The following is a 23,077-nucleotide window of genomic DNA, read 5'->3' as shown; positions in this document are numbered from 1 at the left end:
GTCCTCCCTCCCTCGCTGTATGTCATTATGTTGCACACTGGATCGCCTTCTCCACCCAAACACAACATAAATCCGGCCAACGATTCACTTCCTTATAAACCATTGAATCAGGTACTGGAGCTGTGACGTGCTAAATAAATCTTCGGACGTCATTGTTCACTTGGGCGCTGTCTATTTTTTGGCACATGAGCTGGAGCTTCAGCTTCACATCGCTACTTTGAGGTTTAATCATTGTGTGCGTGTGTTTTAGATATTGTGTTAGGGATTTTTAACTCTGGTCCTGCTGTCATCTGTAGAGTTTACTCAAGCTCAAAATGAAATATCCCATGTGAGTTTGAATTATTATTTTTCACAAGATTATTATTATTATTATTATTATTATTATTATTATTATTATTATTATTATTATTATTATTATTATCGTGAGCTGGTTTTAGCCCTGAAGCAAGCTAGACAGGGTCATCTGAACACGAGCGCGAGAGAGCGATGATGACGTCAACGACAGCCCGGGCAAGCCCAGCTGTGAGCGCGCGCGCGCGAGTGTGTGACAGTTCGTCGCCTGCTTTCGTACAACAAGGAAGTGGAGGGTATGTCACTGAAGGGAAACCTGCAACGAACGTGAAGCGCTAGTTTCCCCCTCCGAGGTAAGCCCCTGAGCAGCTATGGCGTGTTTGTTTGCAGTTGGATGTCTGCTGCTGTCACAGTTGTAGCGGTTTAGCTAGCAGTCTTTACAATGAATCGGAAGCTCGGCTATATTCACCTTGCTGTCTCCCACAGGATCAAAGGGCTACTCCGAGACGTTGGAGGCTCTCGTTTTTGCCTTTGTTAATGGTTTACAGATAACAGGGCGGTTTTGATATAGCTACAAATAGGAAGGGAAAATATCGCCAAATCTCACAGTCGGTGCATTAGCCCGTTTCTCATCAGTGTCCGAGTAAGCTTTGCCGGGGGCCGACGTGTTGAAACGCAAGACTGCCACACATCTGTTCGACCAACGCCAGTTGATCTAAACGCCAGTAGATCTGGAACACCGGAAGCACGTTCTCCTTTCTGGCTATATTAATTTCTTTCAAGGAAGCAGAAACGGTGACCGCGCTGTTAGGAGAGTTGTGCCTGTATAGTTGGATGTTAAAATGTCAGAAGATTGTTAAACCTATATCATGTGATATTGATGTCACTTGAGATTTGTGAGTGTTTTTGGTGATTGTGATTATGAAAGGCTAGTAACTAATCGAGATCTCGGAAGTGAAATACATTGATTGCTTTGTTGTAAGTGAAGATGCACTCCCATTTAAATATCGGTTTTCTGGGTTTTCCGATCACTCAAAAAAGTAGTCTGACATGTCATGACATGACTACTTTTTGCTTTCTGTTTCGGGAAATCGTCTCTCTGACGATTCTTTACAGACCTTTGCATCTTCATCAGCTTCATCTCATACATTCTGCATGCAGAGGTGGATGATGACAGTTCTCTGCATTGTTTTTCTTGCCCAGTTGAGGCACTGTATCCACTGTATCCTGAATCATCCCAGTGTGATGCGAGTGAATATTCTAATAACCACTTCTCGTGTTCTTGTCTTCCATATCTGGTAAAGCTAAGAGTCTTAAGTGCCATCTCCTTTTGGACCTGGCATTCTCGAGGCACCTTTCCTTTAAGAATTTTACCTGTGTGTTGGCAACGCCTGGCAGAGCCCCAAGTCTGTAAAATCTTCAACTCCCACCTCTGGCAGAACCTCGACAGCATTCTGGGGGGAGGCTGGGCACATGAAGACCTTGTTGTAGACCATGTTCTGCAACTCCTTTGCTGAGGCGGCTGCAAGGTGGTTGACCATCATGGTGGTAACCAACCCTTAACTAGAGGTCAAACCTGTAGTTCGAGGATTTCTAACATCTCTTTGAAGGGAGCAGTCAAGTTGGAGTCCTATTGGCTTTTCTCAGCCTGTAGGACTTAGGAAGCAGCTGACAGATACTGGCAGGCCAATTCCACTTCCACACCTGAAGCAAAAAACTCAGGCGTGGAAGGAGTTTGGGGAGGCCATGGAAAAAGAATTTCGGCCTGCCACAAAACTATTCTAGCAAACTGTCAAGTGACTATGGAAGGTAAAGCACGGTGTATGATGGGGGCGAGGTGTTGCTGACCTCAGGATACTGGGTGTCTGGCTTGTTACTACGAGTCATTTGATCCCTGTATAACCATTGCAGGAGCTTGGTCTGCATTGCCAGCAATAAGTCATACTCATTCTTGCACACGTGTTTTACTCTACCAGGGCTGTCCTGGTGTCCTGTTACAGAGTCTGTTCATAGTTTTTAGAGAAGCTTTTATGTGAGTATGTGAAGTGGATGATGATAATAATAATATAATAATGATCCATTAATATTGCCCAGCCCTAGTACAGAGTATTATTATATCGTTGAATGTTCAGCCACAGAAAAGGCTTGAAAATCGCCCTGTGACCTATCGCAAAAGTATTTTTTTATGATCAAACTAATAATTTTATAGGTCTACAATTTGCCAGTTTTCCTATTAAAAAGTGTATCATCACCCTTGAATTTTGTTCTGGAAAATCAGAGGTGGTCAAACTGGGAATTTTTGTGAAATTTGGTAAATTAATATGGAATGACCCACGTGTCCTCCTGAAGTCAAGTTGACCAACTCAGTGGACTGAATGGGCTCACACATACTCGTTAGCAGCTCAGAGTTTGTTTGTGAGGTAGTATGAAGCTGCGGACCACATCTGAATTAAGCTGTGCAGTAAAAACATGTCATATTGTAAACTAGGCTTTTTCTTGCCCTCTTAATATCTTTATTATTATTATTATTATTATTATTATTATTTATTATTAGCATTATCTCTTCTTCACTGTTCTATTCATCCTTTCAGACTGCTGACATCTTCCAACCAGCTCCATGGCTTTGTGGATCAGCTGACTGTAGTTTCTTTTGAAGATGGATATGAACAGAGACAGCAGGGCCATGTCTGCATGTACTTCATGATTTCCTTCAGCGCGAAGAGATTTGAATGCTGAGCCCTCATTAGCTGCCTGTTAGTGGGATTGTCCATACCTGTGTTCAAACATGGCTCCTGTTCCTCCAGGGGTCCGCCTGCTGGTGTCCTTTGACAGGGACCAATGGTGAGTTTAAATTGGACTGGCTGTCTAAAGGTGCTATTGACATTAAATTCTGACCAGATGTTGGTAACAACCCACCCAGTCCACAGATGTAAAGAAATCAAACCATAGATGGCCATAAATTATATGTAATAATGAGAAGTGGAACAGGGAAATAGTACAGAAACACATAAAGAAAGAAAGGTGCAAAAAGGCCTGGAAAGATTTTACCAGCTGAAATCTATCAGTAATTACAAAACTAACCTCTCACTTAGTGCAAATTAATATCAACTGGTTCAGTCCCAACTGGCGAGCTCTCATTACCAAGGTGTCACACAAGAAACATCTCATACTGGACAAAACCAATGGAGAGCTCCAGAAATATCTAGAACCAGCAGGCATGATTGTTTCAAAGAAAACAATAAGTAATGTCACATTTGCGGTGGGCTGTATGCAAGCTCACATACGTGACTGCACTGCTGAGGAAAAAGCATGTTGTGAACTACTGAGAGAACATAGTGTGGTCAGATGAGACTAAAATGAAACTAATAGCAACGCATGAGACAGTTTCCTCACACAGGAAGTGTGTTGAAGCTGTCATCACCAACAAAGGCTTTTGTATGAAGTATTAAATGCATTTCACTAAGCGTGAGTATTACATTATTACACATAATTTATGGACTGCTATGGTTGGATTTCTTTGCATGTGTGGATTGGATGGGTTGCTACCAACATTTAGTGATAATTTAATGTCAATAACATCTTTAGAGATATATTTACTTAGAAATTTGGTGACATATTCAATATTTATTTTACTCGCTGCATACGTTGAAACCGATCTTTCTGATCACCCTGTAAAGTTTACTGTACAAGGTCGAGCAGTCAGTTTCTGCCTCTTTGACGTAGTAGTTGGCCGTTGAGGCTGCAGCCGGCCAAGTGGCATTGTTGGAGCTGCGTCAGCAAAAATTCCCGGCAGGTAGTTTTACCTGTGCTTACACCTAGTTTCACATACCTGATGCTTTGTGTAGACTCGACTTTCAGGTTTCTGAAAATATGTTGGAATGTTTGTTATTTTTGGTTGTGATTGATTTATTTATAATATTTTTGTTGAAAAGATTTTTAAAAATCTTTCCATAATGCTGAATAAGCAGAACAGCAGTAACTTTGATCTCTTTCTTTCCTTTTCCTTTTTTTTCTTCTTTTCTTTTTTTAAGAGATCAGGATTTTTTTAAAGTAGGCTTTAAGTTGTTTGGGCTCATCTTTGGCCTGCATCCAGAAATATCATCTAAGTAGTTACGTTGGAATGAACAGGAACAAACCCATTTTTTGTTATCCTGACTTTGATTTAACAATTGATTTATTAACAAACGTGTTCAATAATTTTTCAGCAAAAGCAGGAGGGCACAGACTTCATAGGAAACATATCTTATTTAATGTTTCTGAAACATCCGAAGTTTTCTTTCTACTGCATGACAAATGCAGTAATAAGGTACACGTTTAAGACATTTGACCCTGTGTTTGGGTTTGTAAAGGTTTCATTAGTTACACTGTCTTCACTAAGCCTTTGAAAAGTTATAGTGGGATTTTGTTTTTTTACTTACTTGTGTGTTTATATAACTTAGATTAATTGTGCACTCCTCTGTGAACAGCTAGTGCGTTGGTCCCGGCCACCTATTATAAATGACCAATTTAGGGTAACACTGGTGATACAGAAAGGGGCATTGATGTGACACTCCATGCGTTAAATGTAGGGGTCATTAATCATCAGAGCAGCTGGTAGGAAGCACAGCTGCTCTGCTCATCTACAAGGTTGAAACTGTTGGTGGAAGTGGTTGTTATTCACTTGAGCTACTTGTAATTCAGACTGCTGTGCACTGGATATATCTAGCTTTTATTATTTGAAGGAAAAAAAAGACAAATTGTTGCCCACTATGTTAGTTCAAGAATGAATCAGGTTTAAACATAGAAGTCATCTCATTTATCAGGCCATCAGACTGCTGAACACGTCATAGACACCTCAGCTTCACTACTGGAACTTCAACATTATGCACTCCACACTGTATATAAATGCCACTTGTTTTGCACATATTCAACTCTGTATATTTGATATATTTTATTATTATTATTATTATTATTATTATTATTATTATTTTATTTTATATTTTTACTATTTAATTTGTAAAAATGTGTATACACACACACACACACACACACACACACACACACACACACACACACGTAGGAAAATATTTAGTATACACATCCAGAAATGCATACACTATTATATATTGTACATATATTTATTAGTTTCAGGTTGGCCATTCTTGTATTTTGCTCGTTTGTGTTGTTGTGTTTGCACATCTCTGTTGCTTGTGGGGCTCGCACACAAGAATTTCACTCGCATGTGCTGTGCCAGTGTGCCTGCACATGTGATGTGACAATAAAAAGTGATTTGATTTGATTTGATTTGATTTAAATGTAGCACACATTTTGGAGGAGTTGTTAGGTCTGTTGGTCCTAAACTTTGGGAGAAGCAACCTGTCACTGAGCAGACTCCTCGGGTTGTTTGCACTGAGAGAATTGCACATATTGCACATTGTTCAGTGTTTTGTTGCTACAATGATAATAATGATTCTGATTCTGTGGATACTTTCCAGACGCACTGTGATTCACATCAGGAACATTAATGTCTTATGTTACCCTTGAACATTTCTCTTCATACAGTTATCATCTTATATGTCTTAGTGAGACGTTTGCAGCCTAACACACCTGGTGGTTTGTGAGCACTTTGTATCTGTCAGGTTTCAAGCTGCTTTGTCAGATGATGGATTTGGTCACCCTGCTGTACCCAGGATGCACTGCTGCAACATACTAACCACATGCTGTCCAACTGCTGGATAAGAGTGTATCTAACTTTTTCTCGGCCCATTTTGAGTTTCTGCTGCACAGCCTGGTAAAGCCAACCATAGTCTGTACTGCGGGTCAAATGAAATGTGGATTTTGGGCACAGCCACACCTTCTCTCACGTCTTATTTGACTGCATTTGACTTTCTGTCTTGAGCCAGCCTCTGCTTAGAAATGACCTTACACTCAAGTCAGACGTGTGTGAGCAAAGACGAGCGTAAATATGACTGACGTAACGCAAACAGTAAAGTACACAATCCAGGTACAGGATATCAGGATTCTATTACAGGATGTAATAGAATTTGTTGGCTCCTCCTGCTTATTGTAACACATGATACATTTAATCAGTTGATGCCAGGTCTCTCTTGGAAATGAGATTTTTAATCTGCCTAAATATTTCACAGTACTTTTGCCTTTTTATTTACATATGTTGTAGCGTTGGTCAGCTAGGTTTGGGGCATCAAATCAGTTTGCAACATTTCCTTGTAGGGCCACAAAATGTCTGCAGTGAACCTTTGTGCATTTTACAGTTTGAGATGTGGACTTTCTTAGTAAAATAACATCTAAAAATACAACAACTGCAACAATGTTTAAACTTGGGCTGGGCGGTCGACTCCATAGGCTAATGCTAGATGACTGATACTGTTACTGCCGCCAATGACAGTCACCAGTCACCAGACTGGGCGAATAGATTCATGTATAACCATTAGAGTAGCACTTTCACTCTCCTCCACCACAAATGTAAGCACACTGCACACAGTGATGCCTGATTTACCGTTTCCATGATAACTTAACATAAGCTGACAAATATCATCCAACAGCTAATATAATAATAATAATATGTTATAACAATTACGTGTTCTTTATTGTATTGTAAATGTGCTCACTTATTAAGTCCATTTTTTTAAATTCACTCCAACCAGCCAGCTACTGTATACATGGTGTTTTTCAGCCTGTCCATCTCTAAGCGCACTGTACCCTTGTTCTTCAAACAGTCTATTATTAAACAAAGAAGAGAAATGGCCAAGTTACCTGCACCTCTCCACCCTCATCCCCAACAGTCTGAAGAAAGGTTTGATACTCTGCTCCTCCAGACCACATAGGCCAGATACTGAACTCCACATTGCCCCATCAAGGTGTGAGTTTGTTGGTAACAGCTAGAAAGCATTTAAGCACAAAATAAAGCACTGTGACACTGTTACTCTCACAGCAGGGGGCTGTGCTACATGAACACAGCCCCAACATCCTTTTGTTAAGTATAATTTCCCTGGGGGAATTCAAAGTTGTGAGTTTGGTGTCAGTTACATCTTTTTTGTAGCCCACTGTATCTGGGGTAGTGCAGATGACTCATAATTATGGACATCTCAAACCTGTGATCTCCATGTTATGAGCTCCCTCATTTCTCAGAGCTGCCTTCCTGTGTGCTCTCCCTTCAGGTACAGAGCTCTCACCTTCATCCTAACCTTCTTGCTCTACACCAGTTTCCACCTGTCCAGGAAACCAATTAGTATTGTCAAGGTAAGATATGGTATTCCAGAAACAGTACATGGCATTAATGATTGTACTAATAGGTGCTGCACTGTTGTGCGATGTTTGTACACTGCTCCAAAAGATTAAAAGAATACTTTGAAAAAATAGCAAATCTCAGATGTTTGTAGCAATTATTTATATGTCAACACCTCCGTATAAAATAAACTCATCATTCCAGTCTGTGCTCCATCACAGCTTGTTTACAGCCTTCGCTGGTTACGACCAGCTGGTGTACATTGTCCTAATAAACACCCGCAGCCTTGGGCTCTGTCCAAATCTCCCCCAAAGAAAAGAACAGGAGAAAGCTAAAAGAGGTAGCAAAGGAGCTTGATTTGTAATCCCAGTAAGAAAGAACACTGAACTGGAATGGATGCAGTCTGGACCCGGGACAAATTTATGAAAGAACTCAATGCAGAAAATCAACGGAGGTGGGACAAAGACTGAGTAGACGCTGAGTGGTGTGCTCTACAGCAGCGGTCCCCAACCTTCTTGGCATCACCGACCGGTTTAATGTCAGACAATATAGTCACGGACCGGCCTTTAAGGTGTTGCAGATAAATACAACAAAATAAAATTATACTACCGAGACAAAAACGGTGGTATTCTGTAAATATAATAATAAACGTGAATTCACTGTGTAATAACTTTATTAGCAGCGTCCTCCTGAAATGCACCAACAACATTGAGAGTAACATCCTCCTCTCTGCCCCTTAATGCTCTCTGGTCGCTATGGTAACGCATAAATATTTCTTTCTCTACTGCGACCATCATGGAGTCAGGGAGAAAAGTTACCCAATCATAGTAAAGACCCCTGTTTCTTCTTCCTGTGTTTTCTGTGTGGCTTAATGGTTTTGTGCTTACAGAGTGAGCTTCATAAGAACTGCTCAGCTGTCAGTGAAGCAGCCATCATTGCATCCAGCAGCAGCCAGCAGCCCTCCCTGCTATCTCTCCACACAGATGTCGACTGCAGCTGGAAACCTTTTGGTCTGTCTTATCTTGAGATGTTTTCATCTTTTTAGAATGTTTATAATGTTACAAGTTTACACTAAAGCATCATCAGCAGCAGGTTTCTTAATACTCATGCATGCAAAACAGAGATGAATGTGTCGAGCAATTAGTAAAAACTCGCAGATAAACAAAACCTGCTGTGCTGTCCTGAATTAAACACCTGTTCCCCATATTTACAGATAAAAGCAATTACAAACAGCTGCTGGGAGCCATGGACTACTCCTTTCTGTGTGCTTACGCAATTGGAATGTACTTGAGGTAAGATGGCAAGGTGTGGAGGAGGAAATGATTTTACACAGTAAACGTGAACTGGTGATGAAGAGAGAAGGCCGCAGCTGGCCAGTGGATTTGAATAAGGCACCTTCTTGCTATGAGGCAGCAATACTAACCATCTGCCACCCGCCGTTATTAGTTGGATTATTAAACTTTTTTTCTCTCAGTAACTCTCAAATATTTAAACTACTTTATGTGCTGAAATGTGTGATGGTTAATATGATGTCATCACTGTGCATCCATCTAGCGGCATTATCGGGGAGCGCCTGCCCATTCGTCTGTACCTCACAGTGGGCATGCTGGCCAGCGGTGTGTTCACTTGCCTATTCGGGCTTGGCTACATCTACAACATCCACAACCTGAGCTTCTATATATTTGTCCAGGTGAGGTGCAGGATGATCATTTTATAGGATGATATGTTCATTTACACCGCTCAAAAAATTAAAGTAACACGTTAACACACATCAGAGCTCAATAGTAAAGAAAAAGAACATCAGATATGTCTGTACTGATATAGACTGGGTATGAATAGGAATTAAAAGACTTCGTTTGATGAAAATGACAATTATAAACCTACAGAGGGATAAATTTAAAGAAACAATGAAAGTGAAAAAAGTGTAAAAATAATGTGGCAGGCTAGTCCACATCAAGGCCTGCTCCTAATGAAGCAGTGGGTGATATCCTGGGCATCTCATGCCAGATGTGGACCTCACTGTCAGCAGCACTGAGCTGCTGGACGGTGAGGTACAACCTCACATGACACTGACTTGGCTCAGAGACATTACTACGACTCCTACTTTTACAAGGACTCTCCAGCACACATAGGAGTGTAAGTGGATATGCACACGAAAATGCACAATGACAGGTTTATGTAGCAATAAACTTGCCATTGTGTATGTTTATACAGAGGAAGTGCACATGTGACCCTGTAAGGAATGCATAACAACAAACTGTTCTGCACAGTGATTCACCTTCTTGTCATTTTGCAGGTGGCCAATGGCTTGGTTCAGACCGCTGGTTGGCCTAGTGTAGTGACCTGTATCGGCAACTGGTTTGGAAAAGGAAGGTAATGTCTAAGAATTCCTGGCTGTATAATGCACACTGGCTGTTAGCAGAACAAAAGAAATAAAAAAGTTGGACTTTATGACCGAACAAGATCCATCCATCTATTTTCTTCCACTTAGCCAGGGGAACTCACATTAGCATGTCAGTGAAGAGATATAATCTCTCCAGCATGTCCTGGGTATACCCTGAGGCCTCTTCCCAGTATGACATGCCTGGAACCCCTAACTCAGAAGGCATCCCAGTCAGATGCCCAAACCACCTTAACTTTCCATGTGGAGGAGAGCAGCTCTACTCTGAGCCCCTCGAACTGCTGCGCTCTTCACCCTGTCTCTAAGGGAGAAGCCAGCCACCCTTCAGAGAAAGCTCATTTCAGCTCGTCTGCACAGCTGAAAAGAGCAGAAATATCTGTCCATAGGAGTTAAATAGCAATTGATCTTTGAATACATGTCCTTACTTTAGTCATGTCTTAACTGCTTCAACTGTGGGGGCATTCGGAGGGTAAAACTCTTTCCAAATATCCTGGGATTTCCTTACCTGGAAAGTTCAGCATGCATAAAAAAAAAACCAAACAACTGCCCAAATACTTGTGGAGCAGACTGTGTCTCTGTCAGCGTCAGCACTGTATGAACCGAAGGTCTCTGTTTCTGAGTCAGGCGTGGACTCATCATGGGGCTGTGGAACTCTCACACTTCAGTGGGAAACATCTTGGGCTCTCTGATTGCCGGCTACTGGGTCTCCTCCAACTGGGGCATGTCCTTCATCGTACCAGGGCTCATCATCATCATCATGGGCGTGGTTTGCTTTCTCTTTCTCATTGAGCGTAAGTACAGCTTCATCATGTTTTTCTGATGAGTGTTATAAGGAGTTTCTTGTTTTTCTAAGCGCACACATTCATTGCTCAAAGAATGCTTGCTATCAAATGAAATGAATGCATTTAGATTCAGTTAGCTGAGGCAGGCTGCTTCCTGTGATTGTCTTTTCAGTACGTTGGCTCTTTGAAGAATGGACTTTATAGCTGTAAATGGATTATGTTGTATTAACCTGATGGCACTGTTTTCATTCTTCAGATCCTAATGACCTAAAAAACATCTATACACAAAATTCATCTCTAGGCAAGACTGTAAGTACACAATTTTTGTTTGTTTTAATTTCTTATAATGAAGACTAGTTTGGTTCATTAAGCATGAATAATATTTCAGTGTAATATTAACTCTGTCATTTATAATTAAATGTGGAAATGAAGGAAAAAGTATTTTATTTTTATTTGCATTATCAATCAGCAGCCCTGTTTAGCTGTGAATGTCTCTCTTTGATTAGGTCCCAAGCAAGAGTTGGAATGGAGTGAACGGACACACAGAGGTGTATCTACAGTACAAGGACAACAAAAATCAGGTGTGTCTCACAGTTTAACTTAAAACTGAGATTATTTACTGTACTTACTGTAAGGCCACGCCTTATTCCATCACACATCACATGGTCATGATGGATAACCAATCCTACGCACGCACCACTGAACTAATCACCAAGTATGTTGTGTGTGTGGACTGCATGTACTGTATTTCCAAACATCTATCATCGATCAGACTAGAAGATTACAAGATTATAAGCTTGTAATCTTTTTTGCTTTACTCTAGAACAAAATCAGCCTTCTGTCCATGTTCAAATAAAACTTTAATACTTTGTCAGTGAAAAGTTTCTAAGTGGCACATTTCAGACTGTTGAACAATAAACTGTACAGGCCACATTTTGGAAGCAAGAAATTAATTTCATGTGTGCATCTAATAGGACCGATTGTCATGCAGCACCACAGAAACATGTTCTATTATGTCATTGTAATCCATTCAGGTCTGCTATTATTACAAGGATAGTATTCAAAACAGGAAGGTCAGTTCTTCAGAGATCTCTGCTGGTGGTCAGAGCTTTGGATGCTGGGTGAAATCACTGCTAGGCTGAATCCAAATGTCTGGACATGAGGAATGACTGGAGCGCTGAAGAATGCTCAGGGTGAACTCGTGTTTTAACCACTCTACTAAGGAGGCAGAAAGGGTCAGCATTAAAGGTGATGGGGGGTTGCAGTCAAGCACACTCTGACTGCAACAAGGAGCTCTGACTGATGACCATGATTTTTTTTAGTATTAATGTAAGGAGATGTTTGAATTTAAATATAGTACTTATCCACATCTGTACAGTGTCATCAAAGCGAGTCCTACCCTGCAGAGCACAGTGTGTCTGCACAGACTTAGTTTTAGAAAGCAAGTCTGCAAATATGAGAAAAATCAGGACATTCGGATTCAGCCGCAGGGTTTCTATTTTTCTCCTTTTTTTTTCTCCTTGTTTGGAAGGTAGTTGGGCGAGGTTTTCCAGCTCCTGTTCTCTCAAAACTTATCAGTGGGAGTTTTATCCTTAGGTCCTTTACATGAATGCACTGCTGGCAAACATCTACAGTATAACACCAAACTGCTGACATAATCGTACAGTTATACTTCACATACATGGTGACACGACGTGTGTTGGTCTGTACCATCTGAAGGGGAGAAATATTCCTTGGTTATTTAATTAGAAAGGAGAATCTTTCAATAATTGGTCTTAAATTGCAGGTTGACTAAGTTCACTCTTTTCCATTTATTTATTTATTTTTGTAATTTTATTTATGAAACAAAAGTCCAGTCTAAGTACTGTCAGTGCTGACCCCTCGGGGTCCCCTTTGTTCTTCAGCTGTCCGGTGGTCTGGGTATGGGTACAGATCTTTGCTCTGCTCTCTCCCTCAGAGCTACGACACAGAGCTCCTGTTGCCTAGAGAGAGCGAGCGCATCCCCATGCAGCCGGTTGTGGTGGTGAAGAGTGAGTCGGAGCCGTCTGCCATCAGCTTCATGGGAGCGCTACGGATACCTGTAAGTCACACGTGCGAACCTGTGTCCATCACCTGCGTCACTCTGATGCTTTCACTGCAACAAAGTCTGACCAAGTCTCCTATCAGGCAAAAGTCTTGTGATGTTGTTTTAAGAGTGATGCTCTAAGTAAGAGCAGGATGTGTAAGATTGTTGTGTAAGTGCTTTAAGATAGAAAATCAATTCAGAAGAATCATCTTGTTTAGTTGCTCTGGTTTTTAGATCTTTTCTCTCAAAGTGAGAAAGAAACAACACTGAAAGGCTTATATTTGGACAGCTTTTGGAGCGATTAGCTTGCAGTTATCTGAGTTGCAAGCTGAGGCAGATCTAACGTAACTTATGAAGTAAGTCTGATTACTGTGTGCGTTTGTTTGTCTGCAGGGAGTGGTGGAGTTCTCTCTGTGTCTGCTGTTTGCTAAGCTGGTCAGCTATACTTTCCTCTTCTGGCTGCCGCTCTACATCACCAAAGCAGGTGAGGAGCAAATAGAAACCCGTCAGGCACGACTTCATGCATAGATTTTGACTGTGGATTAAAAAAACAGATTACATTGACAGACGTCCAATATGTCAAAATTTATACGTTGGCTATCTGAAGCAGGACACTGAATTATGGTTAAATTGGCAAAAAAAAAATCTGCAAAAATATTGGCCAACTGAGAGACTGGAGTAGTGTTTACAGCCGTATTGATCCTGTCAAAAAACATGACATCAGTCAACAGAAACATTTGAACTTCATTTATTGTCATTGTACAGTGAAATTAGCCAACAAGACCACAAAGGTGCAAGAAAGTGACAAGTTTAAAAACAACAATATAAAAAAAACACTATTTACACAATGTATAAGATACAAGAACATTGTGAGGGCGTAGATAAGGCATCATTTAACAAGTAAGGGTGAAGGCGCTCTAGTCATTAAGATGGTGAAACTGTTGGGTAGGATGATAATTGCACATCTGCCAGCATATTGCACAGGACACACACAGCTGCAACAGAATGACTGTAAGGGAGGAGTCTGCTCAGCCACACACACACACACACACACACACACACACACACACATTACCATAAGTTCAAAGTTTGGCTACTGTGCTGCAATTTAATACATACTAGATGTGTTGTTAAAAACAATAGGTCATACTGATAATGTCCTGTAGGTGTGAGAGCAGACAGTCAGCCAGGTCCTTACATAAACTGAACAGTTTTTATGAGCCTGGTTTGGTCAACAAAGGCCAGTTCACACTGGAAAAAGAGAAATCTATAGGACTGTGTGAAGATGGATTCATTTTGGTTTCTTTGGGTGCTGCTTGAAACTTGTTTTTGTTACTCAACGACCAATGAGCTTATGAATGGGCAAGGCATTAAAACCCTCCACAGCTGTTAAGACTCGTCCCAGAGTGTTGGTCAGTGAAACAAGATTAAGTTGTTCTGAAGATGAATGCAAGCCTCCTCGACTTCTCATTGTTTGTGCAGTACAGCCAGCAGTGGCAACAAAACGTTCTTTCAGTCCTTAAACATGTGAACTGTGGTGGACCTTGAGCTTCATGAGTTACTGTGACCTTCTGGTTTCATTTGTAATTAATCCACAGAAACATTGTCAGCATGTAATATAACATAGTTAAAGACTTTTCTATTGTCTGTTTGTAATGTAGTAACTGGGTTATGTAGATATAAAACCAGTATGTTAAACTGAAAGAGGCTGATACAGAGTGTGGCAGAGTTGGACAGGCTTCTCACAGATCACGGAGCAGATGTTTTGTCCTCAGGATATTCTACAGTGAGCAGTCCACTCATGTGTCAGACTGTCAGCAGACTGCTGAAGAAGGAGAACTGACATAATAGACTCTGTGTTTGTGTGTTTCAGCTCACCTGGATGCCAAAAAGGCTGGAGATCTGTCCACACTGTTTGATGTGGGAGGAATTGTGGGTATGTGCTGTTTGTGTGTGCTCGTCTGTCCCAGTGGACCTTCAGCCTCACTGTTTAGCAATGCTTGGGGACAAAATTGATGTCCCAAAGTTAGAGACTGTGTTTGTTTTTGTGATCTAGAAAATGAAGCCATGCAGTTTACAGAGCAAAAGAACAGAGGGACATTTTCCCGTAGACATGCACACTGTGCATACACAGAAAGAGTCTCTCCCTGCTGGCCTTCAGACAGAATGCAGGTTTAAAATCTATTCAGCTTCACTTTTCAGACCTGGAAGCTTCGTGCATGCTTTGCATGTCTGTGGTTTTTGGTCTGTGATAATTAACCCTGATAGAGACCAGCTGTCAGGGTTTATGAAGCAATGTACAACATGATCACCATGAAGTATTATGATGATTAACGACTGAATGTGTCTTTCTGTCGTATAGGGGGCGTCTTAGCAGGTGTGATCTCTGATAAATTGGGGAAGCGAGCCACCACCTGTGCAGTCATGTTACTGCTAGCTGCTCCTACAGTAAGTCTTCACTGTACTGCAACAGTCAGGAAACATCGTCCACTGTGTGCTGCAAGACTGTGAAAACACTCTTTGATTATGAAGCCTGCACAGGGGAGATTAGACCAGGTTTTTGGCTCCCCCTGCTGTGCAGCACTTGACACAGTCACTTCATTAGGTGGTGCAGGTTGGCTCCGTTTTGCCTTCAGAACTACCGCGATTCTTCATTTCATAGGTGCTCAAAACATTCTTCAGTTGTTGGCTGATTGTCTAGAAAGTATATTTTCTGTCCCAGTACATCCTGAAGGCACACTGTCAGGTGGAGATCTGGTGACTGCAGAGACCCTTTGAGCACAGTGAACTCACTTCACATGTGAAAAAACTAGCAGACAGAAACTGTCTCAAAATACCAAGTCTGTGCAGTTTTTTGTTGTCCAAACTTTGGACAGTAAATGTAGCCTCAGTTTACTGCTGAGAGGAGTGACCCCCATCTGACATCAGCCATCATCAGCGCCGAGCAGCCAACAACCACGCTACGTTCACAGACACTTATATCACCTCTTTTCCCTTTCTGATGCTCAGTTTAAACATCAGCATCTTGACCTTGTCTACATCCCTAAATTGAGTTACTGCCATGTGATTGGCTGTGTATTTGCGTTAACTTGTTGAACAAGTGTCCCCTATAAAGTGTCCAGTGAGTATAATTGCTGAGGAGCAAAGATTACAACACATTTCATGCTATTTTTTATAGTAAAAGGCTTACATGTAAGAGTACGAGGTGATATTAGACACGTAAGTGTTAACTGTCCTGTTTTATTCTTTTCCTGCAGCTTTACGGCTTCTCCATGATCAGTGAGTTTGGTTTGGGGCCAATGATTGGTAAGAACCAGCTAGCACTGAATGATAGTTAATCAGTAGGTCTGGAACAATTTTCTGTTCCTTAATTGTAATATATGTAAATGAAAGGATAAAGGCATGTTAGCATATGCTTCAGTAGTATGGCTCTGCAGTAAAAGGTTCAAAAGCGGCCTGCAGTCCAGACCTGTCATGTGTTGTTTGTTCAAACAGAAGCCAATCAAATTCCTCTCATACTGCAGGCTTACTCCTGGTTCCCAGGTTACTTAATGGGAGGCAGAGCCTGCAGCTTTCTGGCCTCCTTCTGTGGAACCAGCACCCACTTTGATTCACGAGTTGGACAATAAATAAATTCATATCAGCACTAGAGTTAGCTCCCCCTTTGTTTCCAGGTGCTGAGGTCCGTACAAATTTAGTCACATGAGCTGGTTGCATTTATTACAGTAGGTTATCAGTCAGCGATTGAATGTCCAATCAAATCTAAATAAACACAAGTGACTTGTTTACTGTGGCATAAATGATGACTCTTGGTTATTCCCTCTGAGCTGCTGATGGTCAAGGGAAGTTGGCATTATGGGATACAATGTAGTGCCTTCAGAGCAATATCAGCTCACATTTACTGTAATTACATGAACACACATTCTAATGAAGAGAAGTGCACATGCTAGTAAGACACTACCGGCAGGTTTGTGGAGGACACAAACACCTCAGCCTGCATGCATTTGTTTCCAGCAGTAAGATTTCAGTGGCTGCAGAATTTCCATTCCTTACAACCAGGATAAAACGTCCTTAATCTGTGTGCTTCAGGGATGCTGTTAGTGTGCGGAGGTCTAGTGAATGGACCGTATGCGCTCATCACAACTGCAGTGTCTGCTGATTTGGTAAGGATGTTTAACACTACTGTAATTCCAGTGTGATTGTGTTTGTAAATCATCATTTATTTCATTTTAAAATCACCTTTCTCCCCTTGTCGTCTTTTCCTCTGCCCCCCTTTTTTCTATTTGGCTGTAGGGCACCCACAAGAGCCTGAAAGGCAACGCCAGAGCACTGTCTACAGTCACAGCCATCATTGATGGCACAGGATCTGTAGGTCAGTACTGCTGCTCAGCTTATGTTTACGGCTTGTTTGGATGAGAATGAGGGGTCTTATTAGGGTCCTATTAGTGATATGTATGATAGTAATAATTGTTAATAATTACATTTAACAAGTGCATGAATCCTCAGCCAAGAATTGATTTTAAATTTGTGTACAATGTAGTAGTAGTTCAGAGTAATGAGGGCATCTCATTGGCTCAGGCTAAACAACGAAGCTCTGGCTTTGTTGGATTTGATGATTATAAACAATACAAATATCAGTTTAGTTACCATTTAATGATGATTACATTAGCATGCCTTGTGTTATTTTTACTCATTTATAATCATCCCATGTAGAAATGTGAAGAGAGGATTCATGTACACGAATAATCTTGTTCATGTTTGTGATGTCAGGCGCAGCACTCGGCCCGCTGTTAGCTGGACTGCTGTCTGCAGGCGGCTGGGATCAGGTCTTCTACATGCTGATGACTGCTGACTTTCTTGCTCTGTTGGTAAGGCCTTTAACTTGCATCATATAAGAAGATTACAAAATGACAAAACGAAAGCAGAAAATTTGCACCTATGTGCACATTAGCACAGAATACTGGCCTCTTTGAACACACTGATAGTTTTCCAGCTCTTTGGTTCAGTCACTGCTGCTGTAAAGGTTTTTTGTAACAACAAGCAGCTGTTTTCAGAAAATCAGTCACTACCTGCTCAGCAGCAAAGAGCAGACAGATGCAGAGACCAGCTGGTGAAGCAGTGAAAAGTCAGATATTTAGCTCAGGAGCTGGAGTCGAGAAAACTAAGACAATGTTGTGTTTTTACCCTTGTTTCTGATGAATAAAATGAACTGAATGACGAGTGGTCTTGCTTGCTATAGAAAAACAGATGCTCATACTAATGTGTAACCTTGCAGCTTTTGCTACGGCTCGTGACAAAGGAGCTGGCCTCATCTAAATCCCATCCTATCTCCACTGTAGAGTAAGTCCTCCTGTTATCTCGATCATGATTATACTCAGCCTGACTGCTGCTTTTGGTGCTGTACTGTAATTCTTGTGTATCTGCATTAATTTGATGTTCAAATGTTGGGCTGCTGTTTTTTTTTTGTTTTGTTTTTATAACAAAACAGTTATAATACACTTAGAAGTACTTCAATGTTTATATTATATCTTTCAAACATGCAGATAATAAAGTTGAATTCTACTCATATGGATTAAATACAACATGATGAGTGTGAACACTGGCTTTGCCCCCAAAAATAAATAGGCTTAATCTACCATCACTATGATCTTTTTTTAGTTTACAATCAGAATCGCTCACATGGAGAAAACAATGCTTCTGATTGTGTTGGTAGTCACATGACTCAAAGCCATCATGGAGCTTCATTCCACTCATTGTAGCTAATGTAGTATCAGTGGGCAAAGATGACAGATGGTAATGAATGTAAAATGTCTACAACAATCAGATGTAAAACTCTGTTTTAACAACGAAAGAGAGCCGCAGATTAAGAATAACTAAGGATTAAATGCAGCGTGGGACACCAGTGCATCATGGGAAGCCCTACCAGACTAGGTCCATTCCAGTGTTGCTACAGGAGTGATCGGGTCACCTGATCCAGCCCAAACTATATGCTTTATCAAAAAGGGAATTTTTAAGCTTAATCTTAAAAGTAGTGAGGAGAGGGGTTTGAAAGCCGAAGACTCTCCATCCAGTTCTACTTTTAAATTTCCTGGGAACCCCAAGTAAGCCTGCAGTCTGAGAGTGAAGTGCTCTACTGGGGTGATATGGTCGTATGAGGTCTTTAAGATAAGTCTGGGCCTGAATATTCAAGAGCTTATATGTCCAGGTTTCTTAGGCAGTCACTGTATTACTGCATGTTTAAACTACAGCAGAGGACAGACTGATGTTTATAATGGCAAGAACAGACTGCCTTATACTAGGCTGAATTTCTTTTTAAAAAATCAGGGATGAGGGGAATATGAGGGCTTAAAATGGGAAACCACATCCTCTAAGAGGGACAAAGTCACAAACTCAACCTGAGTAAAGGCAGCAGCACAGAGGGGTCAGGAGAGCTGTGATAAGAGCCCTGGTGGTGACAGCCTTTTAATAAAAACGCTCAGGAAATTATTGCATATATCAGGAGAAGCTTAAACAGACATGCTGTGGAGCATTAAGGACAGAGTCAGTAGTGTTAAATGACACATGTGAGTTATGGCCTTTGGAGGAAATGACATTTGCAAAATATTTCTTTTTTGGCTTTTTGATAGCGTTGCAGTAATGACACCGGCAGTCTTTTAAAATGTAAAACGACACCTGCAGTTTAATCTTTCCTATCTGCGCTGTGCTCTGCGACATTTCCTCCTGACAGCATGAGTCATTAAACCAAGGCTCAGGTTTAGCTTTAGCTGTCTGGTTTTTAAATGGAGCCGCAGAGTCCACGATGGTTTGACAGCAAGAATAAAACCAGGAACTAAACTCCTTTCAGTCAGAATGGCCACAGAGCTGATTGAAAACAGCAGAAAACAAAAAAGGGAGATAATAACCTGAAGGCCAAACAGGAGCACAACATGTAACTGCAGCATGTGTAAAACCAACAGGCCTGCCTGTGACCAACGTATCCATGCTCATAGAGCCGGTACAGAGTGTACCAGATTTAAAAAGTCAGTGAAGCACAGAAAGTTCTTTATGAAGTTCTTATTGGGGGGGGGGGGCATGTTTCAGTCACACACAAAACATCGAGATCATGGGAACTGAAAAAGTCCAGAAGAATAAAAGTTTTCCTTACTAGTGATCTGGTGTTCACCAGGCAGGAGCTGGAGCTTTGGCTTCGGAAAGCTGAGAGACCCGGTGCAGCAATCTCAGGTTTCAGAGATATTCTCGTGCAGGTTTAGCCAGAGCATAGCCGGCAGGGCCGGAGAGTTCATTACAGCTGATCATGGGTACCAGGCAGGTATCAACAGAATCCGGGAAATGGAGAGGCACAAAACAATCTTTGGAGCCATCCATGTGCTGGTCAGACAACAGCAGAATCATACCTCAGGGAAAACCTCACCTTTACCTGTTGAGTGCTCAATATATAAACACAAGCAATCTGTGTGAGTGGCAGAAGAGCAGCCACACACACCGACATCATCTTAATATCACTAGTGGAGAATGAAAATGGCAGACATGTCTTCAGTTAGACATGCCGAATATCCAGTTGTGGCCAAAAGTTTTGAGAATGACGCAGATGTTGGGTTTCACAAAGTTTGCTGGGATGAGTTTGAGTTCAGTCTAATAACAGATAAAATGATGCGTTTCAGCGGTCGTTTTCATTATCTACATGCATGTTAGAGTCACCCACAATAATCATTTTAAAATGATTTGAAACTCTGAGTAAGAACCAGGTGGACGATGGATTACAGCAAATAAAACTGTTTTTCCAATTTTCTGGCTAAGATGCACAAACTAAGTGTCAGGCTTTCAAAAGATTTAAAACTCTGTGTGTTTGGTTGGTTCAGGAGGTTTACACAAGAACTGCACATCTGAAATAACTCAGACATAATTTAAAATTATGTTGCTGATGTCTCTGTGCCAAATTCTTCTATGGTCTTGTAAGATTATGGAAGACCAGCACCAGACATGTTACACATTAAAGATCTTATTCTCTTTATTTTTCTTATTTTTTTTGTGTGTGTGTTTGGTTGAGCTTATACTTGAGTTTCTTAAAAACCAGTCCAAACTTGGTTCATGACTGGAATATTCTTGTCCTTGTACGACTACAGTCAGTGATCGACTATGTGTTCTATCTCGGGGCTGAATGTGAACATAACATGTGCAGATTGATTTATTTCCTAAAAACAAACCAGCTGTAATGTTCCCTCGTGGGCAGGAAGTTCACTGGTGTTGACTGTAAAGCTTAATGACTCAACTTATCAACACAGCGTTAATGTTTGTCTCTTATTCACAGGTTGAAGGAACACTGAGCACTTTGATTGCACTGCGTACACACCTACACGCAGAGTGCAATGAAACCACTTAAGGTTGATATGGATTGTGACTGGACTGCCCTGACAGATGAAACTGATTGTTAATAAACCAGCGTGTATGCTTGTGTGCGCCTACAATCATGCTGCAGTGCTTTACTGATGAAGAGCTATGACTGAAGCTGTAGCTGCTGCGCTGAGCAAGCAGCGCGGCACACAGTTTAAAAGTCTCATGTGCACTTACTGTACTTGCTTAACTTCCCAATGTCCCTCTTAGCCCTTGAATTCAGTTTGAACTTGATGACTGGTATGTCTTGCTGCTCACTTGTATGTTGGAACTTTTTCAACCTTACCTGTCCAGTTAATTTAAGGGGCTATTTGTAATTGTGTGCCTTTTACAGTGGTACCTAGCTTTGATAGTTGTTTTTTAAAGTTATCAATCACAGAATTAAGAAGAGCTTCATCAAAGCTGGGGTCGTTGCCAGGACTAAAAAAACGTCAGACCTGCTACAAAAACAGCAAGCATGCAGTTTTTACACTTTACTTCCTGTGTAGTTCTGTAGCAAATATACAGAAAACATACATGATAGAGTCTCAGGTAACACTGTACTCGCCCAGGACTTCATGATAAATAGCACTTTAACGATTGTAGTTCTGCCAATTAGAACCACTAAAACTGGAAACACCACAGGTTGCTAGGTCTCTGTGTCCTTACTGTCTTTTTTGTATGAATAGTGTTTTATATTGTTGGTGTTTGTATTGGCAAAATTTTCATACAGTTCATTTATTTGGTGCCATGTGAGCTGTCTGTCAAAGTTTGAGGCTTATGAGGAGGACTGATATTTTTATTTTTATTGTTGTACTGGGATAAATTCATATACCTCTACCCAAAACCTGGACAGAACCACTTCTTAATATCGTGCCTAGAGCTGTTAACTTTTTTTGAAATAAAATTTAATCAGATAGCAGTCATCTAGAAACGGTGATGCAGAACTAATTCCATCATATCTGTTGAAGAGAAGAAGGAAAACAAAGACCACCTCGTTGAACCAAAGAGATGATGGGATTGGTTTAGTTTACATGTGTATTTATTTTGAAAATCATTTTTGTTTCCTTTTCCATTGTCCTGTGGTAGTCTGTGATTTAGTAATAAAATGAATGTAGCTGATCTCTCTCTCTCTCTCTTTCTCTCTCTATACACACACACATCTGTGTGGTGATTTGGGGGGGGGGGGGTATTTATGTTAGATGAATAAGACTGTTTCTGTTTTACGGTGGAGAGAATATTTAAAGAATATTTATTGAGAAGGACTGAACACTACATTTAATTCTTGTTCTCATGATCTTATACGCATTAAAAATTCACAAACTGTATATCATGAATTAAAACATTGATTTATTTTTCTGCAGATTTGTGTTTTAATCATTAAGAGTGATATCTTGTATGTATTTAACCTATGAAATAGGTTTATGTAACTGTATTTTAAAGGGGATCTTGGTGGTACTCTTAAGACAATATCCTTGGAACAAGACCACATGTAAATATTATGTGTCAGTGGTAAGATTAATACTTGAGACCTTGTGTGCCTTTCTTGGTTTTTGCAGGGCAATTTTTTTTAAGTTTCCATGGAAATGAACTTGGTTTGAAGTTGATTTATGTAGAGAAAACAAATAAATCATGTGCTTTTTTCACTGGTTGAACCTTGTGTTGCCTGTTTTGTAGTATGCTACTGCAAGCCAGCTTTTACATTAATTTGTACATGATGTGGACTCACCTGGAAGTGGCAAGTGTTGTGGAAATGGTAAGCTGACAAGGAGAATCCCACTCAGTGATACATACAGACTCTAAGTTACACAGAAGCACATGAACAATAGAGAAAAGCCAAAGCTACATGATGATCCTTGAAATCAGCTAATAACACATTTATTCCATTAGATCCACCTTTCAGGCTTTGATTTCACTTTTCTTTGATGGTTGATGGTTACTAC

At 40.8% G+C, this 23,077-nt stretch overlaps 1 protein-coding gene across 4 annotated transcripts; it reads left to right on the top strand.

Annotated features, from left to right (window-relative positions):
• The first annotated feature begins 505 nt into the window (after positions 1–505).
• Positions 506–22,785, top strand: slc37a1 (solute carrier family 37 member 1). Of its 4 annotated transcripts, XM_076874687.1 has the most exons (22): positions 506–644; positions 2,883–3,132; positions 7,008–7,148; positions 7,449–7,530; positions 8,406–8,526; positions 8,730–8,808; positions 9,071–9,206; positions 9,813–9,889; positions 10,542–10,708; positions 10,956–11,008; positions 11,206–11,280; positions 11,734–11,772; positions 12,657–12,779; positions 13,158–13,248; positions 14,638–14,700; positions 15,127–15,212; positions 16,022–16,070; positions 16,854–16,927; positions 17,058–17,136; positions 17,535–17,632; positions 18,040–18,104; positions 21,073–22,785. In XM_076874687.1, the coding sequence occupies exons 2-22, from the start codon at positions 3,077–3,079 to the stop codon at positions 21,086–21,088; spliced, it is 1,770 nt and encodes a 589-aa protein (XP_076730802.1). In that variant the 5' UTR covers positions 506–644; positions 2,883–3,076; the 3' UTR covers positions 21,089–22,785. The 4 variants fall into 4 exon arrangements, with proteins under 4 accessions (XP_076730802.1, XP_076730803.1, XP_004572024.2 ...); XM_076874688.1 differs by lacking the exon at positions 7,008–7,148; XM_004571967.3 differs by lacking the exon at positions 11,734–11,772.
• The last annotated feature ends 292 nt before the right edge of the window (positions 22,786–23,077 follow it).

The sequence above is a fragment of the Maylandia zebra genome, linkage group LG16 (genome assembly GCF_041146795.1).
Source record: "Maylandia zebra isolate NMK-2024a linkage group LG16, Mzebra_GT3a, whole genome shotgun sequence".
In the NCBI taxonomy this organism is placed as follows: Eukaryota; Metazoa; Chordata; class Actinopteri; order Cichliformes; family Cichlidae; genus Maylandia; species Maylandia zebra.
The sequence above is the reverse complement of the archived record's forward strand: the minus strand, read 5'-3'. Positions and strand labels throughout refer to the sequence as shown.